The sequence below is a fragment of the Lagenorhynchus albirostris genome, chromosome 3 (genome assembly GCF_949774975.1).
Source record: "Lagenorhynchus albirostris chromosome 3, mLagAlb1.1, whole genome shotgun sequence".
Lineage (NCBI taxonomy): Eukaryota > Metazoa > Chordata > Mammalia > Artiodactyla > Delphinidae > Lagenorhynchus > Lagenorhynchus albirostris.
The window spans coordinates 147,770,278-147,792,820 of NC_083097.1; the positions used below are offsets into that span (position 1 = coordinate 147,770,278).

Genomic DNA, 22,543 nt, shown 5'->3' on the forward strand with positions numbered 1-22,543 from the left:
AGTGCATCTGAGCCCACTTGAGCCAAGAGGGCTGCCACTTAGACCTGGAAGGAGAGGGCTTTTCTCCCAACGAGCGGTGTCGCGTGACCTCCGGCCTCCCCCCGGGCCTCCTTGCAGCTGCTGACAGGAGTGTTGTGCCTTTCCGGCTGCCCTGTGCTGACCGGGTTCTGTTTGCAGAGAATAGGAGCGGGGAGGAGCCTGGTGGCGGTTTCCAAGTGTGGGCTGGCCCCTTTCCACCCTGGGTGCTGGCCGACCAGGCCTCTGAAACAGAGAACAAAGTCCTGTTAGGCTGGAGTCCGTCTGCTGGGTGCATGTCACTGCCCTTTTTGGCAGAGGTGAAGGAGGCTTGGTTATTTTTTTCTAATCCACTTTCAAACCCACCAATAGAAAAGTTACTTTCTGTTGCCAAAGGAGACTGATATCCCCGCCCTGCTTTGGGTGACGGGAAGCCTTGCCAAAAGCCAGCCTTGCCTTTTCCTCTCTAAAGCCCGCGTGCGCGCGCGCACACACGTGCGCCCTGTTGCTTCCTACCTCTGTCACTTGAAACAGAGACTTGGTACTGAAGGTCCACAGTCTGAGGTTGGATGTTGTGCGGGTTCAGAAAGCCCCTGAAGTGGTACATCAGATTGTGTGAGTGGAGTGTGGGTGTGTTTCGGTGGGAGAGGGGCCGGTACAGCTGTCATGGTGCTTAGCAAGGCACACGACCCCCGCCCCCAAAGGCCACAGGCGGCCGCCTTGGAGAGGGGACAGGGATGGGAGGAAGGGCCCGAGCCTGGCCCTCTCCTGCCACTGCCCAGCTTTGCTGCCTTGGTTTCCTCCTCTGGAAAATGAAGGTGGTCAAACCTACCCTGCAGGGTTGTAAGAATGTAAACTCAATCCACAAAGGCCTGTTCCGGCACATAACGAAGGCTCAGTAAAAGGCTAGTTAAATCCTCTCGTGAGAGGGAGGGGCTAGAATAGACTGTCCTCGCAGTTGGCAATTCCCTTTCCCGGTGGAGCGGAATCTGATGAAAATTTCAGCCAGGATGCCATCTGCTGAACGCCAGCAAGCTGGAGGCCGTCATCTCGGCAGCCAGAGAAGCTGGAGCTGTTGCTTCCTGCCATCCTCCTGGCAGTAAATGCCATTTCCTTGGGCTCTTTTTAGATCAAAGGAAAGGCTGGGTTGGGGCGATGAGCGGGCATCATTCAGGGGTGGCACAGTGCACATTTGGGACGCTGCTGGGATGGCTTAAAAATAGGTCTCTGTCCTTGGATACCCAGGGAAAGTGGCCCTGGGGTTTTCAAGAGGCCTTTCCTGGCCAAGGTTACCAACCCTCTATGGGAGAAACATTGCAGGATATAATCCCCTGACCCTACAAGTAGCCATCTTCGACCCAGGAGTAAACCTTTTCTCGGCAAAGAAACTAAATAAGGTAACTAAAGGGGGTGGGGTGGGGGACCCAGTGTTAAGTGAACACCTACTACGTGCCACACACCGAGTCTGACCAGCTGGCCTCATTCGCCCTCAGAGCAATCGTGCCGGGTGGAGATGACTCTTACCAGTTTTCTAGGTCTGGTTAGGGGGCGGAGCAGAGAAGTTAAGCACGTACCTCAAGATCATACAGCTACGAAACAACAAAACCAGAATTTAAACCCCCATCTGCCTGACTCCAAGCCTGTGCTCTTTTTAACCGCCTCTCACATTGAGATTTAGAAAATAAAAGTGTGGGAGAGATGGAGTGAGGGGCTTACCCAGGGATTGGACCTGATGTTCCCTGCAGGGGAGGGAATGAACGTTTAGTGCACATCCATCGTATGCTGGGACTCCTGCTGGGAGCTTTCTGTGCTCTCATCGCCCCTCCCAGCAGCCTGAGATGAGGCTCTGCATTCACACACTATTCACAGATGGTGACTTGTCCAAAGGCCCCTCAGACAAATTAGCAGCAAAGCATGGGTTCGAACCCAGAGCCCGTGAGGGCCGTTCTAAAGCACTGATGTGAGTAGATCACAGAGCAGCAGCCCGCGGAGCAGTTCTGATGTCCCCCTGCTTTCCCGAAGGACTAGCCCAAGGCTGGCAGGGGCAACATTTGTTTAGCCAGAACAGAGCTCCCTCCTCCCTGAATACCGACAGCCACTCATCACCCACCCCCCAAAATCTGTACTCGTATGTTTTCTAGTGGGGCATTGCTTCCTTGCCTAAACGCTGGAAGGACCCTTCCCTCTGGTCTTGGAGGGGCTGCAGCAGCCTTTGGTTAACCATGAGAGTGGGCCAGGACTGTCCCCTCCTTCCTACACACAGGAAGAGACTACAGAGTCTCCCCTCGGTTCCCACTGCGTAGAAACTCCTTCCCCCTGCCTTGTTCTTAGAGTCTCTAGACCCAGTTCCTGGCCAGAGAGAGGGAGGCACACCCGCACGAGGCCAGTGGAGACTCTGCCTCGCGTGGGAGGAAAGGGTCTGGTCCCTGGTGTGGGCTGGGGGCCCCTCCCTGGCAGAAGGTGACACCTCACCAGTGACAGGGTGTCCATTTAAATCTGGTCCCGGCACCAGCAGCCAGGAACCTCTGTGCCCATGGACTCAGCCATTTGCGGGAACAGCTGAAGTCATCTCCAGGAGGGGAACGGCAGGGGACATTTTGGCTCTCAGTGGAATATTCTGCAGTGGTGAAACAGAACAGTGAACGCTTGGGAGCCATGTGGGAAAAGATGCTTTTTATATAATGTTGAGTTAGGAAAGAAAAGGCAGGAGTCAAAATTAAATGTGTGCTCTGGTGGCAAGGAAGTTAGAAAAGGTACTCAGTACTACTTAGTGCTTAGTCCTTCTGTGCTCCTTATGGAGGCAAGTCAGGACAGGAGGAAAGAGCGCTGGTTTGGGGTCAGACAGAGCTGGGTTCATATCTCCTTGTAGCCGCAGGAAGTTTTTTTTCCTGGAAAATAAAGACAGTCATCCTGTGGGTGAGGATTTGCATTGAGAATTAACTGCAACCTTGTATCAAAAACACACGGCCCAAGACATGGCGCCTAGTGAGGGCACAGCCAGTGGTTCTTCCGTGGCTAAGGGCCAGGCAGGATAAAGGCCAACATGAAAAATGCAATGTGGGTTAAGGTATGAATGTGGGGGGAAGAGGGGAAATTTTCTCCTTCTTCCCAAACTTTCTCTAATATGGCTGTAGTGTTTATTGCTGTAATTTAAATGACAAAGTTCAGGTTTTCCATTGACGTCCCTGAACTAGGATGTTCTCCGAGGCCCGTGGGGTCCGTGGCCGTAGTTTTCTGTTTCATGTAGAGCCTGTTTTCCCTGAGCTGAGCTAAAAGCAGACGCTGGCGTACAATTTGCAGATTGCTTTTTGTTCTTTCATTTTGAGCATTTTCAATTTGTGTAAATAACACATCCTCTTAGAGACTTTTTCACTCTGGTTTTCTTTATCTCACATCAGGACTCTGGCCTCAGAGGAGGGAAAAGTAGTGTTTATCCCTCATTCCCTGAAGGAAGTTGGATCACATAATCAAAATTAAACAAATATGTAAACTTCGCTGTTACTTGGCTGCCTTTTATCCTAACATATAGCTGGTTTAGCAGGAAACATCCCCTTGTAGTAACAAAGCAGTATCTCGCCACCCCCCAGCATCCATTGAAATCGCCAGGCCACTCTGAAGGAGCAGCTGCTTAGGGTTCCCAAGCCAGTTTTGTAAAGGAAGCCTCTGATTGAGAGGTAAGGTTGGAAAAACAACAGTGATGGGAGCTGAGATAAAAATCATCAGATAACGGTGGTTTGTGGTCTTTGGTGCTTTTGATCTCTAGTCCTATTTAATGTTTCCTGGAGAGGTTGCCAGCGGCGGGGACCTTGGAGAGAATCCGGTCTGTTAGACACAGGAGGAGACTGCCGCCCAGGGTTGGGTGGCTGGTACAAGGCCACAGCGTGCGTGGAGAACGCAGCCTCTGCTGTCCTGGGCGGCCTCTTCGGATGGTTTACACCCGGGCAGTATTTCCCCCACGCGTCTGATTTTTGTCCTGCCGGAATTGCTGTCCAGTGGTCCCTTACTCTTGTCTTTGTGGTTCCGGAGATGGCCCACAGCCTGGCTCTGTGTCCGCCCTCCTCTCTGCCTCAGGGGCCCTCCCTAACAGGCAGTGCTGGCCCGCTCCACTGGAGGCCCCTAGTGGCTCCCTCTCCCCGTGGTGTGCGCTCTGAGCCTCCCAGGCTGGCGTTCAGGGCCTTCCTGGCTGGTTCCTATGATGCGATGGCACCCTCACCCCTCACCCCTGCAAAGCAGTGGCTGCCCAACCTCAGATACCCTCTGTCACACCTACCGTAGTACTTACCCTCCCCTCCAAGTCCAGCTTCCCCCACCTCTGCCCCTAGTGTTCCCTCTGCCTGGAATGTAGGCTCCCTTAAGACCTGGCTCTGTGGACATAACTCCCTGCCCTCCGGCCCCTGGCTGAGTCTGGGGTCTCTTCTGGGCCTAATAGCCCCCCAGTGCCAATGCCTAATGGGGTCTCTATTGTTATCGGTCCCTAATGTTCATGTCTATTCATCTGTGTGTCTTCTCTTCCACGGAGAGACTCAGCTCTCCACAAGGGCAGGATTGTATCATCACCTGTGCTCCCTCAGTGCTTCACACCAGCAGATGCATCTGCAGAAAAGATGGATGGATGGGTGCATGCATGGATGGATGGTTGGATGGATGGGTAGGTAGTTAGAAGGATGTATGGATAGATGGATGGATGGGTGGGTGGATGGATGGATGGATGGATGGATGGATGGATGGATGGATGGATGGTTGGATGGATGGATAGGTAGATAGAAGGATGTATGGATAGATGGGTGGATGGGTGGGTGGATGGATGGATGGATGGATGGACGGGTGGGTGGATAGATGGATGGATGGATGGATGGGTGGATGGATGGATGGGTAGATGGATGGATGGATGGATGGATGGATGGAAGGGTGGATGGATGGATGAATAATGGACTGAGCATTTTGCCTGCAGCCCTCCTCCACCAGTTCAATGCCTAGCAGGCCTGCCTAGGGGTACAAGGAATCAACAGGTGGCCTCTGCATCCCTCTCCTATGTCAGGGGTCTACAGCCCAGCCCTTCTATCCATCCTGTGTTGATTCCTAAACAGCAGAGAGAATAAGGTAAAATGGCTAAAAAGGCAGGACGGAGGTCACACAAACATGGCTTTAGTTGAAGCTCTGCCTTTAGTGAAGCCAGCTGTGTGACTTCAGGCAAATAAATCAACCTCTCTGAAACACCATGTCTTCATCTGCATGAAGGGGATAATGGCAGTCCTTCCCTCATATGGTTATTATAAGGATTAAATGAGGAAATGCATAGTAAGTAACCAGGGATGGAGGAGGAAAGGTGGGAAGGATGATGCCCCCACCTCCAGATGGGGCCACCTGGGTTTGTGGCCAGTGTCCAGATCCTTTGAAAGGAGACTATCCCAAGATTCTCCAGGTCCTTTGGGGCAAAATTCCCCTAGAAATGAATTATGAAAGGTGTATGTTCTAGAAAAGCCAGCCTTGCTTATAAAGAATGCCCTCCTCTTCTGTGGGTAAAGGGGAAGGGAAATCAGAATCCTGGCTTGGGTGTCCTTTGGAACCTCAGTATTATAATCATGTTATTAGTTGCTTATTAACCACATGCTCTGTGCCAGGCAGTATTCTAGGAACCCCATCCACATGTTCATTTAGCAGCTGTGTGAGTTAAGCAATGTCCCCATTTTACAGGCAGGGAAACAGGCTAGAGAAGTGATAGGATCTCCTGCATATCCATAGCCAGGAGGTGCCAGAGAGCTGAGATTCCAGGATGCACTGGGGATCCCAAGAGTGCGCCCAAATTGCCTTGCTTTTTAATAAAAATTACACAGAGAAAAGCAACCAAAGACTCCCGACTACTCCCCAAGAATCCAAGGCCGCTGTTCCCTTTAGAGGGACTTTGCAGCCCACAAGCGGCTTTTGGAGGAAGCCTCTAGATGTGGAGGGATTTGATGGGGATGGAGAAGTCAGTTGACCCCAGCCTGGCTCTTGTGACCAGCTCATTGGTGTTGGCCTGTCTGGGAGTGAAACAGCTCTGAACAGTTTCAGAGGGGCCTAACAGTTTGCGAGGGCGCCTAACCCTCCTGCCTGTCTCTTCCCGCAGACTCGAGCCCGCCCGCGCGCCTCCTGGCCACCCGGCCTTGCTGCGGCCCTGGCCCGGAGCGGCGCCCGGTCCTGGGCGAAGCGCCACGTTTCCATGCACAGGCCAAGGGCAAGAACGTGCGGCTGGACGGCCACTCGCGCCGGGCCACGCGGCGCAACAGCTTCTGCAACGGGGTCACGTTCACGCAGCGGCCCATCCGGCTATACGAGCAGGTGCGGCTGCGCCTGGTGGCCGTGCGCCCAGGCTGGAGCGGGGCGCTGCGCTTCGGCTTCACGGCGCACGACCCGTCGCTCATGAGCGCCCAGGACATCCCCAAGTATGCCTGTCCTGACCTGGTCACGCGGCCCGGTTACTGGGCCAAGGCGCTGCCCGAGAACCTGGCGCTGCGCGACACTGTGCTGGCCTACTGGGCGGACCGCCACGGCCGTGTCTTCTACAGCGTCAACGACGGCGAGCCCGTGCTCTTCCACTGCGGTGTGGCCGTGAGCGGCCCTCTCTGGGCGCTCATCGACGTCTACGGCATCACCGACGAGGTGCAGCTCCTCGGTAGGTCGCGGCTCCCGCTGGCAGGGGGATAGGGCGGCGCCGCCTGGACCAGGCAGCGGGTCCCCGCACGCATGAATGTGTATTTCTGTTAACATTCACGAATACCGAGGGCTCACTTTGCCAGGCGTCTTCTAAGCAGTTGACACATTTCAACTCATTTCTTTCTGGCGAAAACCTACTACCCCCATTTTACTGATGAGAGAACTGAGGCACGCAGTGGTTAAGTGACTTGCATTGCAAAGCCAGGGTTGGAACCCACACGGGTGTGGTCCAGAGTCCACCTACCACCCCCGTTTTACTGATGAGAGAACTGAGGCACGCAGTGGTTAAGTGACTTGCATTGCAAAGCCAGGATTGGAACCCACACGGGTGTGGTCCAGAGTCCATGGTCAGGCCCAGGTTCGTTCACCTGCTCCTTCGTTCAGTTCCGTGCTCATTCACTCATTCTTTCATTCATTCCAGTGCTCATTCCTTCACTCCCTTGTTCACTTGCTCGCACACTCATTCATGCAAGTATTTGTTCTTTTGCTCGCTCATTCATTCACTCATTCATGTATTCACTCACTCACACGTGTTTATTCATTTGCTCATTCATTCACTCACAATCCATCTACTGGTACAGCAGTCAAACATATGGCCTAGTCTTCTAGTATTTACAGTGCCCAGGCAGTTGGCAATATGTATCGAATCAAGGCCCACGGTTAAGGGGCTCAAGGTTCACTGGGGAAGCAGGCAGGCAAGTGTGGCTCTGGCTGTAACAGAGGAGGTGGTGAGAACTCATGGGGCTACAAGTCTGCTGCTCTTAAGACCTTATGTCTCTCTCTCTCTCTCTTTAAACTTTTTTAAAAATTAGGTAAAAGTCACATGACAGGGTCTCCCTGGTGACGCAGTGGTTGAGAGTCCGCCTGCTGATGCAGGGGACGCAGGTTCGTGCCCCGGTCCGGGAGGATCCCACGTGCCGCGGAGCGGCTGGGCCCGTGAGCCATGGCCGCTGAGCCTGCGCATCCGGAGCCTGTGCTCTGCAACAGGAGAGGCCACAGCACTGAGAGGCCCGCGTACCGCTTAAAAAAAAAAAAAAAAGTCACATGACAAAAAAGTACCATTTTAAAGTGTACAGTTCGGTGGCATTCAGTTGGCAACCATCACCTGTATTTAGTTCCAAGACGTTTTCATCAGCAGATGAAACGTTTTCATCACTCCATACCCATTGGGCTGCCACTCCCCATCCTCCCCTCCCCCCAGCGCCTGGCAACCATGGACCTGCTTTCTGTTTGCGACCTTAGCTCTTGAAGTCACAGGTGGCACCTGAGCCAACCTAGCCTCCATTTCTGGGGGAGCAAAAGGAGAGCAAGTTTCTCAGGGGACACAGCCCTATATGTCATTTACCTGCAGTGAAGGCACAGATCTAAAGTTTGAGTTTTGACAGATTTATACACCTGTCCATAAGCCAAGAAAGTTCCTGCCTGCCCCTTCTGGGCAGCCCCCCTCTCTCCCGGGGCAGCCGCTCTTCCGATTTTTCACTATAGATTATTGTGCCTCTTCCTGAACGTTACATGAATGGAATCATACGGTATATGCTTTTGTCTCTGGCTTCTTAATCTCAGCACAAGGTCTTTGAGATTCATCCCTGTTGATGGTGTATCAGAAGTTTGTTCCTTTTTTATTGTCCAGTAGTATTCCGTGATATGGATGTACCACAGTTTGTATATCTGAACGTTTTGGGCTGTTTCTGGCCTTTCAGCCCTGCATCTTGAGGGAAAACTCTGGCCCCGGGCTCCTTGCCTACCACCACCCACACCACCATTGGGCAGGGAGGGGAGATGTATACGTTCAGGCTCCCCAACTCTCCAGGAGAAGGAAGGCAGCAGAATTTCTGAGCAGTTAGGAGCAGAGGGTTGGGAGTCACACGGATCTCTACTCCACACCTGGCTCTCCACTTGCCAGCTATGTGGGCTTAGCCAGGTGACCGAACGCTCTCTGTGCCTCAGTTTCTTCATCTGTAAATTGAGTTCGCGATAGCACCCACCTCGTGGGATTGCGGGGCAGGGGAACATGAGATGGTGTATGAAAGGGATGCAGCACAGCACCTGGCACATAGAAGGCGCTCAAGAAATAACAGCTAAGAAGTAAGAATCTCTGCCCGTTTGCATGGGAGCTGAAGCACATGTCTGAAATCCAGGCTTAGGCAGACCAGATTATGAAGAGCTACCCATCCTCCAAGCTGGGGCCTTACTTGGGCATTTTAACTGTGTTGCCCCACACTCTTGCCCATGGAAGATTTTGGTATTTCACCTCCAGGAAATGTAGGTTTCTAAAACCTCCTCTAGATCTCCTGTCACTCTTTTTTGGAGCTATTTATTCCTATAGAGCGGGAAAACAATCAGGCCTCATTCACCTGCCCCTCAGATAGCCCATGTCTCAGGGTAACAGCCGAGAAATCACAGCCACTCCAAAATCAGTGCAAGTAGATTAGGATTTAAAAAAAATACAAACCGGAAGCAGCCTCTGATGACTTCATGAGACTGAACAAGCCTGTGAGGAGTCACGGACTCTTTCTCCTGTTCATTTGTTCATTTAACAAGCCTTTATGGAGCCCCTCCAGCATCCCACGCCCCTTGGAGGGAAGGAGAGGGCCCACTGGAACATCAGTGGCAGGTGGCAGGCACGAGCCTCAGTTTCCTTATCTGCCAGTAGTGCCTGCGGTGAGCTGGTTGACAGGGAGCAGCTAGCACAGGTGCCACGGGGCCATGTTCACAATTACATGCAGATGGGGAAATGAGATTAGAAGGAATGCTATCTCTCCGTGATGGGATCATAGGTGAATTCCACTTCTTTCTTTATTACCTCTCTGAGTTATCTTTTTTAATATATATGTAAAAAACCTTTTATAATCAGAAAGGGCAATAAAGTTATTTTTCTTTCTAAAGGTTATATGAGATAATGGAGAGGTTACTGACATGTGATCAAGACTCAATAAATGTTTCCTTCCCAGGGAAAGAGGAAATTGACATTGATTGCATCGGGGTAAAGGGGATATGGGTGTTTTTCTTCTTTTTTTTCCCCCAAGTTATCAACAATGATTTATAATCAGAAAAAAAAAAGTTATAATAAAAATAAGAAGAAAGCGAAACAGTCATGATTTTGTACGGTTTGAGCCTGGGTAATAGATACTCTGCTGTTGCCGGCACAACATGAGAACCAAAGAAATCCCACCATAAAGGGGGTCCCTCCCTCCCAGTTGCTGGAAGAACTGGGCTTCTGAGGGTGGTGTCCACAGTACCAAGTGGATAAATAAAAAGCAACTGATGTTAGTGTCATGCAAATTCCTCTGGCTTCCTTTTCCTCAGTAGGAACAAGGGGGTAACATAGTTCCCTCAGAGGGTCTCAGCTGTGAAACTTCAGAATAGGGACCCCTCATCCCTCCCTCACCTCTCTCAGACCACACTGGATAGACCCTCAACACCAAGCTAAAGCAGCGTCTGGGGAAGGTTGTCACGTTTAGGATGCCCGGTGACATTTGAATTTCAGAAAAATGATGAATAATCTCTTTAGTACAAGTATACCCCATGCAATAGTTGTGACATCGTTATAAAAGAATTTGTTTTCTTTTTTTAATTTTGATTTTTTATTGGAGTATAGTTGATTTACAATGTTGTGTTAGTTTCAGGCATAAGGCAAAGTGATTCATTTATACATATATCCATTCTTTTTCAGATTCTTTTCCCATATAGGTTATTACAGAATCTTGGGTAGAGAAGAATTTGTTGTTTATCTGAAATTCAAATGTAACATGGCATCCTATATTTTATCTGGCAACCCTCATCTGGGAGGTGTCCTCCCCGTCTGGTGGGACAGGGGTGCACTGTATTTGCCCTGGAACTTGAGCCAAAATTAAGTCTCAGAAGCAAAAAGAGCTTGGTAGGCCTTGCCTATTTCTCTTACCTGATGAAATTGTGCTTTCAGCCCAGCATTCCTCCTGCAGGGGGTCCAGCTGCAGCAGAGAGCGCTGCTTCTCTGTGGCCAGACCCTCAGGTGCCCCCTCTTGTGACATTCAGTCTTTCCTCAAGATAGGACGGCTTAGCCCCTTTTAGATAAAGAATCCAGGGCTTGGAGAGGGGAAGTGACTTGCTTGTGAGTGGCAGAGCCAGGATTAGAACCTTTAGTTCAGTGGTTCTCAGCCTTGGCTGCACATTGAGGTCACCTGGCAGGCTCTGAAGACCCCACTTCCCAGGTTGCACCCAGACCGATTAGATCAGAACCTCAGGGAGGTGGTGGTGGGGGGTTGTGGCTCCCAGGCATTCAGATTTCTTAAAGGCTCCTCGGGTGACCCCAGGGTGCAGCCCGGATTGTGATCACAATGATCCTCTTTGCATGGGTGCCTGTCCCTCCTCCCTGCCTGGTACCAGGCTGAGCTCTTCAGACCTCTCAGTTCAGGGCATGGTATCATCACACAAGCCCCTTCTCTTGTTTTGACTCTTCTGCTTCATCTCCGATCCCCGCTCCCATTCGCGCCTTCCCCTGCCCAGATAAGCGTCACTCTGATGTTTGGCAGCCCTTGGGCGTGTGTATCTTTTAAAAATATGTAGAGGGCTTCCCTGGTGGCGCAGTGGTTGACAGTCCGCCTGCCGATGCAGGGGACGCGGGTTCGTGCCCCCGTCCGGGAGGATCCCACATGCCACGGAGCGGCTGGGCCCGTGAGCCATGGCCGCTGAGCCTGCGCGTCCGGAGCCTGTGCTCCGCAACGGGAGAGGCCACAACAGTGAGAGGCCCGCGTACCACAAAAAAAAAAAAAAAAAAAAAAAAAATGTAGAGCTGTTTTGTATGCATAGGTAGATGGTATTGTGCTAAGGATTTTATTCTATTTTTCTTTTTTCATTTGCCCCATTTTAAGATTTATCCGTATCTGTTTCTCTGCTTCCTTGTTCTCTAATGGCTTCCCGCTTTGATGGACACCTGGGTTGCCCCCATGCAAACTGCATTGCTTGATACATTCTCCCACAGGGCTGCCCTGTGGCTGCTAGTTTACTGTTCTCAGGGGCATCGACCAGGATGAGCTTACTGGGGCCTGGAGTGGTCCATCCTGAGAGCCTTGATTTCTCTGGATGCTCCAAGTTACTTTCTGCTGATTTTAGTAGTTCTTGGACCCAAGAGAAGAAGGTTCAGCCGGGTCATGCACACCTCTCCTGGCTCCTTTTTCTCCAAGGAAGCCCTTTTCCAGAGCTCTGGAATGCAGGCCCCATGCTGTCCTGAGGCAGCCCTGTCCCTCTTCCAGGCAGCTCACTAGTGGTCAGTGTCATGGCCTCATTATCCTTCCTCTGTCGAGCAGTAGAAGGCTGGTCAGACTGAACATGGAATGCCAGCCCAAGGCCATGGCATTGCAGGCTATGCTGTCAGAAACCTTTGGTTGCAAGTGACAGAAACCAGTTCAATCTCACTTAAGCAAAAAAAAAAAAAAAAAAAAAAGGGTGGGGGGTGCATGGGGAATTAATGTCTTCTGTGACTGAAAATTCCAGGGAACAGCTCCCTGTTAGACTGGTTTGATGCAGAGGCCCAAGAAATAGCACCCAGAATATTGGCCTGCCTTTATTTCTTGCTCAGCTGTAGTCTTTGTTGGTGTCATCCTCCACCAGGCTGTCCCTCTGGGTTGGGGGCAAGGCCACCAGCAGCTCCAGTCCCATGTCCCACAAACTAGCAGGAGAGCTGCTTTCCCACAAGGTCTAGCTAAAATCTCAAGATCTAACCTCGTTGATCTCCATGGCTAGAGGGATGGGATAGAGTGACTGGCCAAGTTAAGACTCCCTCCTCAAGGCAATGAGTGGAAATGGGGCAGGGGGAGTTCCCTCAAAAGAATAGTTGGGTGCTGAGATCAGAAGAAGCAGGGATTGGGTGCCTGATAGCCAGCAACAGTGGCTCTCCAAAGGCCTCGTAAGGGAGTCATTAACCCCCCCTGAAAGCCTGGAGCCCTTTCGTTAATTTATTGGACCTACTCTGTGCCAGACACCACGCTGAGGGCTGTACCTGGGTGATGTCTTCTGGTCCTCACAAGAACCCTGTCATCCCCATCGGCAGACCCAGCATGGATGGATAACTTGGCCAGGGTCACCTAACAGCTGGTGGTTCTAGAGTCAGTGTCTGTTCACCAGTGTTATGAACAAACTGCTTGATAAAGACTTGAAGTTGTAGATCGAAATCAGAGCCTGCAGGTCTGAGTGCATCTCTCCGTGCTGCAGATAAGGAAACAGAGGCCCAGAGAGGGGCAGGGATTTGCCTGAGGTCACCCAGCTGATCAGTGGCTGTGGTGGGCAAGGGGCTTTGGTCCAGGACCCGAGAGGTGCCTTGGCCTGGGACCTGTGAGCACCCACATCAGGCGGGGAGGAGCGGCTTCAGCTGGCTTCATCCGGAGCCCCACTGGGGAGCAGCAGAGGGTAATCGGCTTTTGCAGTTAATGTTTTCTTTACAAACAGCCCAGATCAGCACCCAGCTCCCAGGCCCACAGTAAGGCATTTACCTGGTAGGGTACCCCGAAGGCTTATCCTTTCCCAGTCAGGAGTGAGAGCTCCAGTCTGTGGCCACGTCCTACTAGGGGCCCCTAAAGGCCCACTCTGTGCCGGGCATGACACCAGGCCCGTGGTTATTCCTTCCACAGCGCTGCCATTCGTCCTCCCCATGGGCCTGTGAGGCAGGTGTGAAACTCCCCAAATTGCAGAAGGAAGCTGAGGTCACAAACCGCACTGGCCAGGGACCAGCTGAGGTCTGTCTGCCCTGGTCCAATCTTCTCTGATTGGCAGCAGGGAGGCATCTGGAAAAGCCCGGCCTCAGCGCCCAACATCCTCACCTTCTCTTCTCGATCCCAACACCCCTGCCTTTCTGCCTGCCCTCTTGTGGCCATGGTAGAAGGAGCTCTGCTCCTGTCCCCTCTGCCTGTTCAGGGGCATTCTCCTGTCATTTGTCCCTTTCTCTAGCCTGTCTTTCCCTCTCCACAGAATCATCCCCATGAGCACACACAAGGGTTCTGGTAGCTCCCATCTTTAAAAGAAACTGCCCTTGACAATCTCTTCCACAGGCTACTACCATTTCTCTGCTCTCCTTCAGAGAGAAACTCTCTCAAAGGTGTTGTCTATACCACCCCCTCCCATTTCCCTCTTCAGCTCAACCCAGTGAAATTTTTTTAAAATATTTTTTAAAAAATTTATTTATTTTATTTATTTATTTTTGGCTGTGTTGGGTCTTCGTTGCTGCGCACCAGCTTTCTCTAGTTGCGGCGAGCGGGGGCTACTCTTTGTTGCGGTGCGCGGGCTTCTCATTGGGTGGCTTCTCTTGTGGCAGAGCACGGGCTCTAGGAACGCAGGCTTCAGTAGTTGTGGCACGTGGGCTCAGTAGTTGTGGCTCACGGGCTCTAGAGCACAGGCTCAGTAGTTGTGGCACATGGGCTTAGTTGCTCCGGGGCATGTGGGATCTTCCCAGACCAGGGCTCGAATCCGTGTTCCCTGCATTGGCAGGTGGATTCTTAACCACTGCGCCACCAGGGAAGCCCTCCTTCTTACTTTTAAATCATATACTACAACATGCACGTAGAAAAGTGCCTAAACAACTGTAGAATTTAACAAACAAACGAGGCAAGGCCATTTCTCTCATCTACCCTCTTTCTCCAGATGATATGAGCCTGTCGCTGGGCCTTGAGTCCCATCTCTAAGCTGTTGGCTCCCGAATCCATATTCCCAGCCCTGACACCTCCCCTGAACTCCAGAGTTCCCTCCGCCTACTCACATCTCCTTCTGGCGTCCGAGAGGCTTCCCACATGGAACACGTTCACACAGCCATCCCTGTTGTCTGTGGATGGTACCACCCACGTGGTGCCTCAGCCGGAACCTCCGGCGTCATGCTGGACTCCTCTTTTCCTCCCCCAGCACTCATTCCGTCAGCGTGTCCTGTCACTTCTGCCTCCAGGACACGGCCCAAAGCAGTCCTTCTGAGACACCGAAGTGACTGATGGATGGGCCCCTCTGTCTCCAGTTCTTCCAGTCTTCATTTTCATCTTCACACACAGATGGTTTCTCCTGGGGCATAAATTCTGCTTTACCTCCAGGCCCAGACACAGTGGACCTGAGAGAGCCAGGGAAGAGAAAGAAAGGGAAGAACTGAGCTCCATCCCAGGCCAGAGGCAGGCCCTGGAGGTGGCCCAGGGAGAGTGGGAGGTCAGGGCACCCATCCCAGCCATTCCAGCCTCCGCACGCCTGGCCTCGGACTGCTGCTGCATGATGGTGCTTGGTGGGTGATCGTGGGGGGGTGGAGGGGGGTACTTGTTGGACCCTTCCTCTCAGAGATATTAGGTCCCTGGGGACCACAACTCCACTTGGCCTGAGGCTGGGTCCCCATGCTGGGCAGCTGTAAGAGTCGAACAAGGAGAGCTGAATTTTGGAGGCAGCGTTGCTTGTCATAAGGAGCCCGGCTTTGGAGTTGCGTAGCCTGAGATGGAATCCCATTTCTGTCACCGCTGGCTGTGTGACCTTGAATAACTCACTTCATCTCTCAACGCTTCGGTGTTTTCCCACTCTGAAATGTGCCCATTTTGCAGAGCCGTGTGGGATAGTGGTAAGGATTGATAAGGGTAATGAGTGCATGGAGGTGCTTCTGGTAGGTGCTCAAGTAAATGGTTGTGTATACTTTCATCAGGTACAGGGAGTGCATTTGGAGACGAGTCGCAGGTTAGAGCCAGGAAGTTCTGATAAGCTTCCTTGATGGCCTCTTGATGTGGCTGGATTTCTGCCTGTAGCCAGCTGGCTGATTCTCCATAGAGAAGCTTTGAGAGGTGGATTCTGAAGGGTCGGGCCTAGGCCAGCACTCTGCTATCTTGGGCCTGTCTCACTCAGGGACAATGCCTGATAGGGACGAAGCTCCTTATATAAAGGAAGGAGACCCAAGCTTTTCCAAGGGGCTACTGTGTGCCAGGTCCCAGGTTAAGTGCTGTCACATACTCTGTAACACCAGCCTCAAAAACATACCAAGATTTCACCGCCTCAGAGACTTCACACATGCTGTTCCCTCTGCCTGAAATGCTTACTCTCCACCTCCCAGCCACCACTCCCTCAGCCTTCGTGTCATAGCTCCGTGATCAGAGACTGGGCTGTTCTGACCCACTCTCAGGCCCCACTTCTGACCAAGTCCCCCTTTGACACACACAGAATCCCAGTTCTATCACTTCCTGGCTGTGTGACTCGGAGTAACTCACCTTGCCTCTCGGAGTCTGAGTTCCCCACTGGAATGTGCCCGTCTTTCAGAGCATCGTGAGACGGCAGCTCTTGGTGGCAGTCATCACAGTTTGGAAGAAGAGTTAGTTTTCTGTCAGTTGCTTCGTTAAAATCTGTCTCTCCCACTGCAATGAGAGCTCCATGGGCCCAGAGGCCATGCCTGCTTGTTCTCTTCAGCCAGTGCCCAGCACAGTGCTTGGCACATGGCAAGTGCTCTATACATTTTGTTAATAGATGTTTAAGGAATAACGATAATTACCATGTTTTGAGCACTTTGTGCCATGCTCTGTGCTAGACCACCGGTCCCCAACCTTTTTGACACCAGGGACTGGTTTCGTGGAAGACAATTTTTCCACGGACCGGGTGGGGGGGGGATGGTTTCCGGATGATTCAAGTGCATTGATTGATTATGGTCTCTGTGCAGTCAAACCTCTCTGCTAATGATAATGTGTATTTGCAGCCGCTCCCCAGCACTTGCGTCACCGCCTTGGCTCCACCTCAGATCATCAGGCATTAGATTCTCACAAGGAGTGTGCAACCTAAATCCCTCGCGTGTGCAGTTCAGAGTAGGGTTCGCGCTCCTATGAGAATCTAATGCCGCCGCTGATCTGACGGGAGGCAGAGCTCAGGCGGTAATGTGAGCGATGGGGAGCGGCTGTAAATACAGATGAAGCTTCGCTCGCTTGCCCTCTGCTCACCTCCTGCTGTGCGGCCTGGTTCCTAACAGGCCATGGGGACGGATAGCGGGTCCGTGGCCCAGGGGTTGAGACCCCTGTGCTAGACTCTTTATAAAAGCATCTAATTTAATCTCTATAACAACATGGGTGGGAGTGTGGGGGGCAGGTATCATCATTATTCCATTTTTTTAAAAAAATTTATTTTATTTTTTTATACAGCAGGTTATTAGTTATCTATTTTATACATATTAGTGTATACATGTCAATCCCAATCTCCCAATTCATCACACCACCACCACCGCCCCCGCCCCCACCCCTTCCCCCCCTTGGTGTCCATACGTTTGTTCTCTACAGCTGTGTCTCAATTTCTGCCCTGCAAACCGGTTCATCTGTACCATTTTTCTAGGTTCCACATATATGCGTTAATATATGATATTTAAGCTGAGGAAGCTGAGACTTCAAGAGGTAAAGTGACTTACCTAAAGTCACATAGCCAAGAAGGGCTGAGGCCAAGACTCGAACCTAAGTGTACCCATCTCCAAGCCATGCTCTCAATTAGGATGCTATACTGAAGGACAGGCTCTTACGTGGAGCTGTTAGGGGCCAGGAGGAAGAGCTTTGGGGGTGGAGGACAGAAGCAGAGTGTGTTGGCAAGAGCAGAGGCCCAGGGCAAGCCATGGCTGATGCCTTTAGGCTTGGCCTCACAGGATGACTGTAGTAGGGCAGCGGGCCCTGGGAAAATGCATTATGCCAAGAGGCTCCCAGAAACATCCACTTGTCTAAAATGCCTTTTCCAAAAAAGTGCTTGTTTTAGTCTACTTTTATTCATGTTTTTTTTCTGATTACAAAATCAGTGCATGTTCATTAGCGAAAAATGAGAAAATCTGAAAACCATAAAGAAGGAAATTTCCACCCAGAGATAACCACCCTCAAATTTCTATGTATTTCCTTCCTATATCTTTCCTCTGTATCCCATGCATACATTTCCCACATAATTCGAATCAAATCATATATTCGGTTTTGTATCCTCAGCTGTTCATTTAATATTATATCACGGGCATTTTCCCCCCATTGTTAAATATTAATTGAAAACTTGATTTTTCAAAATATTGGGGTTTTTGATGAGAAAACTTTGCAGTGTGTATGTTTACTGTAGAAAAGTTGGAAAATACAGAAAAATCTGAAGAAAATCCCTCATAACCTCACCCACCTGAGAGATAATGACCATTAACATTTTGTTGCATGTCTCTCTAGAACTTGATTTCCTATGCACATATAGTATTACAGACAGATACATACAGACACATGCACACATACATACTTTTTAAAAGGACCAAACTGAAATCCTACTTCTTCCCTCAGGTTATGGGGAAGCATCCACTAACGCAAGACAAACTCAAATGTCCACAGATCCCAAGCAAGTAGTTGAGATGGGTGAAGGGGCCAGCTCAGGGCCATGGGGAAGGAGAGCAAACAACCTCAGCAAAAGGGCAAGCTGTAACCCATTGATGACAGGCGAGAATTCAGGTCCTGTGTCACTAGACCTGATTTTCCAAGAGAGGCTATAAATCCAGTGTAAGTGAATCTCCTGACTCTTGAATACTGGCCACTAGTTCAAAAAATATTTTGAAAGACCAAGGGGTGATTTATTCAACAAACCCCTGGAAGGGGAAAAAAGAAGAGGCAACCATAGCTTAAAAGAGGCCAGTGACAAAGAGTGGGCTTTATTTGGACCTTCATTCAAAGAAACTGGGAACAAAGCATATTCTCACACACAATAAAGAAGTCTTTAAATTTGAGAGAGACATACTGAAATTTTTTGAGATAAAATGGCATGTCTAGGATTTGCTTCAAAATAATATAGGAGGGAGAACTGATGGGGGCATCAGTGAAACAAGATTGGCCATGAATGGTAATTGTTGAATCTGGGTAAACAGCATTCATTATACTATTTGTATGTTTGTTTGTTTTTTAAATAAAAAGTTAAAAAAAAGAAAAAAAAAAACCAAACACCAGTAGGCCAACCAGACAGGTCTGTGAGCCAGCATCAGAACTTGGATGGCCAGTTTGCAAACTGCCCTGTGTGGAGCAGGGGTGGGGAGTAACATATGAGGCTCTCACCAGGGGTTAGGGCATGTTTTTTGCAAAACCATGTTTGTTATTATGATTTAATTTTATATTTGGAAAACTAAAGAGGAAGAAATATTTTTTTCCCCATGATATAAATTACAGAATGGTAACAAAATCTTAGCTAGAGTGGTTTGGTTTAAAAAGTCTGAGTAACACTTTTTCTTGCTTCCTTTACTTGCTTTGGTTAACAAGAAAATTTTGATCACAAAAACAACTTCAAAATACTTTCTTTCCCTGATATCTTTGTTATTCAGAGAGGCAGTCAGTCTCTGCTAGAGACCTCATTCATTTATTCATCCAGTAAACTACATAATAATGAAGGCTATCTGCCAGGCACTCTGCTAAGCCCTGAAACTTGGTGGTGAACAGACTGTCACAGACACGGCCCTCCAGGGACTCACATTCTAGATAGGGACAGTCAACAAGTAATCTGTTGATACCAAAGTATGAAGAGCTGGATGACAAACACTATTTTTATTTGCTTTTTTACTTAATATAGATCAAGAGCATTTTTTCATGTTACTAAAAATTGTTCAAAAATATTTTCATGACTGTGACTTTTAAAACACGCCCCCTTAGTTTCCTGTCCTATACAATGAGGCCATTTCTTGCAGAAACCTTACACATTCAAAGGTGGGCACTGTGCTCCCTGCTGCAGACACAGCAGTGAGGACAGGCCCATGCCCCGCCTTCTTTCAGAAGCAGCATGGAACCAGACAGCCCCGGGTTCGAGTCCTGACTTTGCCACTTAATTGCTGTGCAACCTTGGTCATGCTCCCTAGCCCCTTTGTGCCTCAGCTCCCTTCTTTACCAAATGGTGGGTGATAACAGTACACACCTCACAGGTTGTATGAGGACTAAATGAGAACCTGTGAAAAGGAGCTTAAAATAACCTGTCACACAGTAAGGCCACAAACCCAAGGGTTTGCTCTTTCCCTTGAAGTTTATGTTCTGGTTGGGGAAGCAGACAATAATGATTTTTAAATGCCCTTTAAATATGTGTATGTGTAGCTGATTCACTTTATTATGAAGCAGAAACTAAGACCAATTAAAAGAAAAAAAAATCTTCAAAAGTATGAAAACCTCTGAGGGGGGTGGGAGGAAGGAAGAAGGGGGAAAGAAAAAAAAAGGGAGACGAGAAGACAGAAAAGAGGGAGAGGAAAGGATGGAGGGATGGGAGTACGAGAAGGAGGGAGGAAAAAGGGAGGAAGGGCCTCATCTGCCCGTCCCAAAGATAAGAATAGTCAAGTGCACTCGGGATGATGCTTAATCCAATTCTGTGCACCTGAGGATCTTAAATAACCTCACGAAGGAATCAGAAAAAGAAAGGGAGGGCTCAGGTGGGGGTGGGGGCGTGGGGAGGGCAAGGCGGGGGCTCCTAGCCGGCTGCGCCCTCACTGCCCTTCTTCTGCCCTCCCCGCGCAGAGAGCGGGTTCGCTGACACGCTGACGCCCGCGCGCCTCGGCCAGGCCCGCTTCAGCGCCTGCCTGCCGCCCAGCAGCCACGACGCGGCTAACTTCGACAACAATGAGCTGGAGAACAACCAGGTGGTGGCCAAGCTGGGCCACCTGGCGCTGGGCCGCGCCCCGGGCCCGCCGCTCGCCGACCACGCGGCCGCCGCCATCCCGTGCGGGCCCCGCGAACGCCCGCGGCCCTCGTCGTCGCCGGCGCTGCTAGAAGCCGACCTGCGCTTCCACGCGACGCGCGGGCCCGACGTGAGCCTGTCGCTCGACCGCAAGGTGGCCTGCGCGCCGCGGCCCGACGGCGGTCGCACGCTTGTCTTCTCCGAGCGCCCGCTGCGGCCCGGCGAGAGCCTCTTCGTGGAGGTGGGCCGCCCGGGGCTGGCGGCGCCCGGTGCGCTGGCCTTCGGCATCACGTCATGCGACCCGGGCGGGCTCCGGGCCGCCGAGCTGCCCACCGACCCCTACGCGCTGCTCGACCGCAAAGAGTACTGGGTGGTGGCGCGCGCCGGGCCCGTACCAAGCGGAGGCGACGCGCTCAGCTTCACTCTGCGGCCCGGCGGCGACGTGCTCCTGGGCGTCAATGGGCGCCCGCGCGACCGCCTGCTGTGCGTCGACACCACGCAGGCGCTCTGGGCCTTCTTCGCCGTGAGCGGCGGCGCCGCAGGCCAGCTGCGCCTCCTCGGTGAGTCCCCCGACCGCGCTTTTGCGGGGCTCACCTCGGGAATCCTGGCACCACTGGATAGGTAGCCGGAGCCACTGCTGAAGCCCAGCCGGTGGTCCCCTAAACTTGAGCACGCATCAGAACCACCTGGCCTCCACCTAGAGTTTCCCATTCAGTGGGGGTGGGTCCTGAGAAAATGCATTTCTAACCAGTGCCCCGGGGATGCCTTTGTCGCAGCTCCCTGGACTACACTTTGTCCACACCAACCCAAGTACCCGCTGGTGTCAGAGCCTGACAGGGAAATTGTCGGTGCAATTTTTATTTCCATTATTATGATTTATTATAAATATTTTTACATATGTAATGTATATTAAGTGTAGGAGAAAAAGAAAATACAACTACATTTAAAAGAGGAAAATGAGAATAACACCGTCCACAGAAAGTGGAACGCAGGCTTGAACCATCCCGTTTTGAGATTGAGTCTTGCCTTCATTCGTGCCACAAATAGACACACAGCACCCTCCTCCAGCTGTGGGCCAGGCCCTGAGCTCGTGGGATGGGGCACGGCAGAGGAGAGGACACAGACCACGGAGCGCCCTCACGTCCTCACAGACACCCAAATGGAGATTTGCACGGTGTGGTGTTTACTACAGCAGAGGGGCTTCTCTTCTTGCCAGCTTGGTGGAGCGGGGCTGGTGATCAGGGATGGTTCCCAGAGAGCACAGCTCCATTTTCGTGTTTCAAGAAGTAAAGTCCAAACGATAACAGAAACGATGAACATTTCATATGTCACCTCATTCAGTTTTATCCTCCTGAAAATTGAAGCACAGGGAGATTAAATAACTCCCAGTCACGTGGCTGGTCAGCCATGAAGATGCTGGGCAAATCAGAGAATCCCTGAGCCTCAGTTCCCTTCAGTGTAGAAAGGGAGTGATGACGTGCATCGTGGGGTTGTTGTGAGGATGAAATGATGAGGTGCCTATAATGCTTTTAAGCAGGTGCCTGCCACATGCAGCATGTTTAATAAGTAGCAGTAGTAACGACAGTGACTGTTGCTGTTTGACTGAGGACAGAGGAGGAACAGGGTAGTGGTGGTTGTAATTTGGTTGGTTTGGGTTTTTTTTTTTTTTAAGGGACCATCAGACAATAGTCATCATTTCAGCCTGAGATGAGTTGCCCAAGTTCCCACTGGGACTTTGCAAGAACTAAGCCTAGAGTCATTCTCTCCCCCTCCCCAGCACCTCCAGAAGAACCACGATGAGCCTTTGAGTGGTCAGGAAGAGAAGGCAGGAGAAGCTAGAAAGGAAGTGACTGCTTTTAGAGGCCAGGGACTTGCCCTCCTGATCCCCATCTGACAGCAACCCTGGTTCTGTAATCTGTCCATCCATCCTCAAGCAGGGTAAGGGAAGGGGCATGTCTCTTCACATCAGAGATAACCCATCATTATCTGAACCAACAGTGAGTTCAGGGAAGAAGACCCATCCATGTTGAACACTAGTTGGGAGTCTTGTAGTTGCAATTAACGAAACCCCACTCACAGTGCCCTAAGCAAAAAAGGGATTTGGGGGGTACACACATGCCTCAGAAGTCTGGGAGTATATTGGATGGATTCAGGAACAGCTGGATCTAGGTGTTGAAAGGATGTCCTCAGGATTCCACCTAAAAGCTGTACTTTCCTCTGTGTTGGCTTGACTCTC

General features: G+C 51.0%; 1 protein-coding gene across 2 annotated transcripts in view; it reads left to right on the forward strand.

The window, feature by feature from the left end:
- The window catches only part of NEURL1B (neuralized E3 ubiquitin protein ligase 1B), a 40,361-nt gene that overhangs the window by 12,233 nt on the left and 5,585 nt on the right, over positions 1-22,543 (forward strand). The window contains exons 1-3 of one of the 2 annotated variants that reach the window (XM_060144204.1): positions 527-630; positions 6,122-6,667; positions 20,148-20,867. In XM_060144204.1, coding sequence (XP_060000187.1) covers positions 585-630; positions 6,122-6,667; positions 20,148-20,867 — 1,312 coding nt within the window. In that variant the 5' untranslated portion in view covers positions 527-584. Of the gene's footprint in view, positions 1-526; positions 631-6,121; positions 6,668-20,147; positions 20,868-22,543 lie in introns of those variants that run through there. The other variant, XM_060144205.1, reaches the window with a different exon arrangement.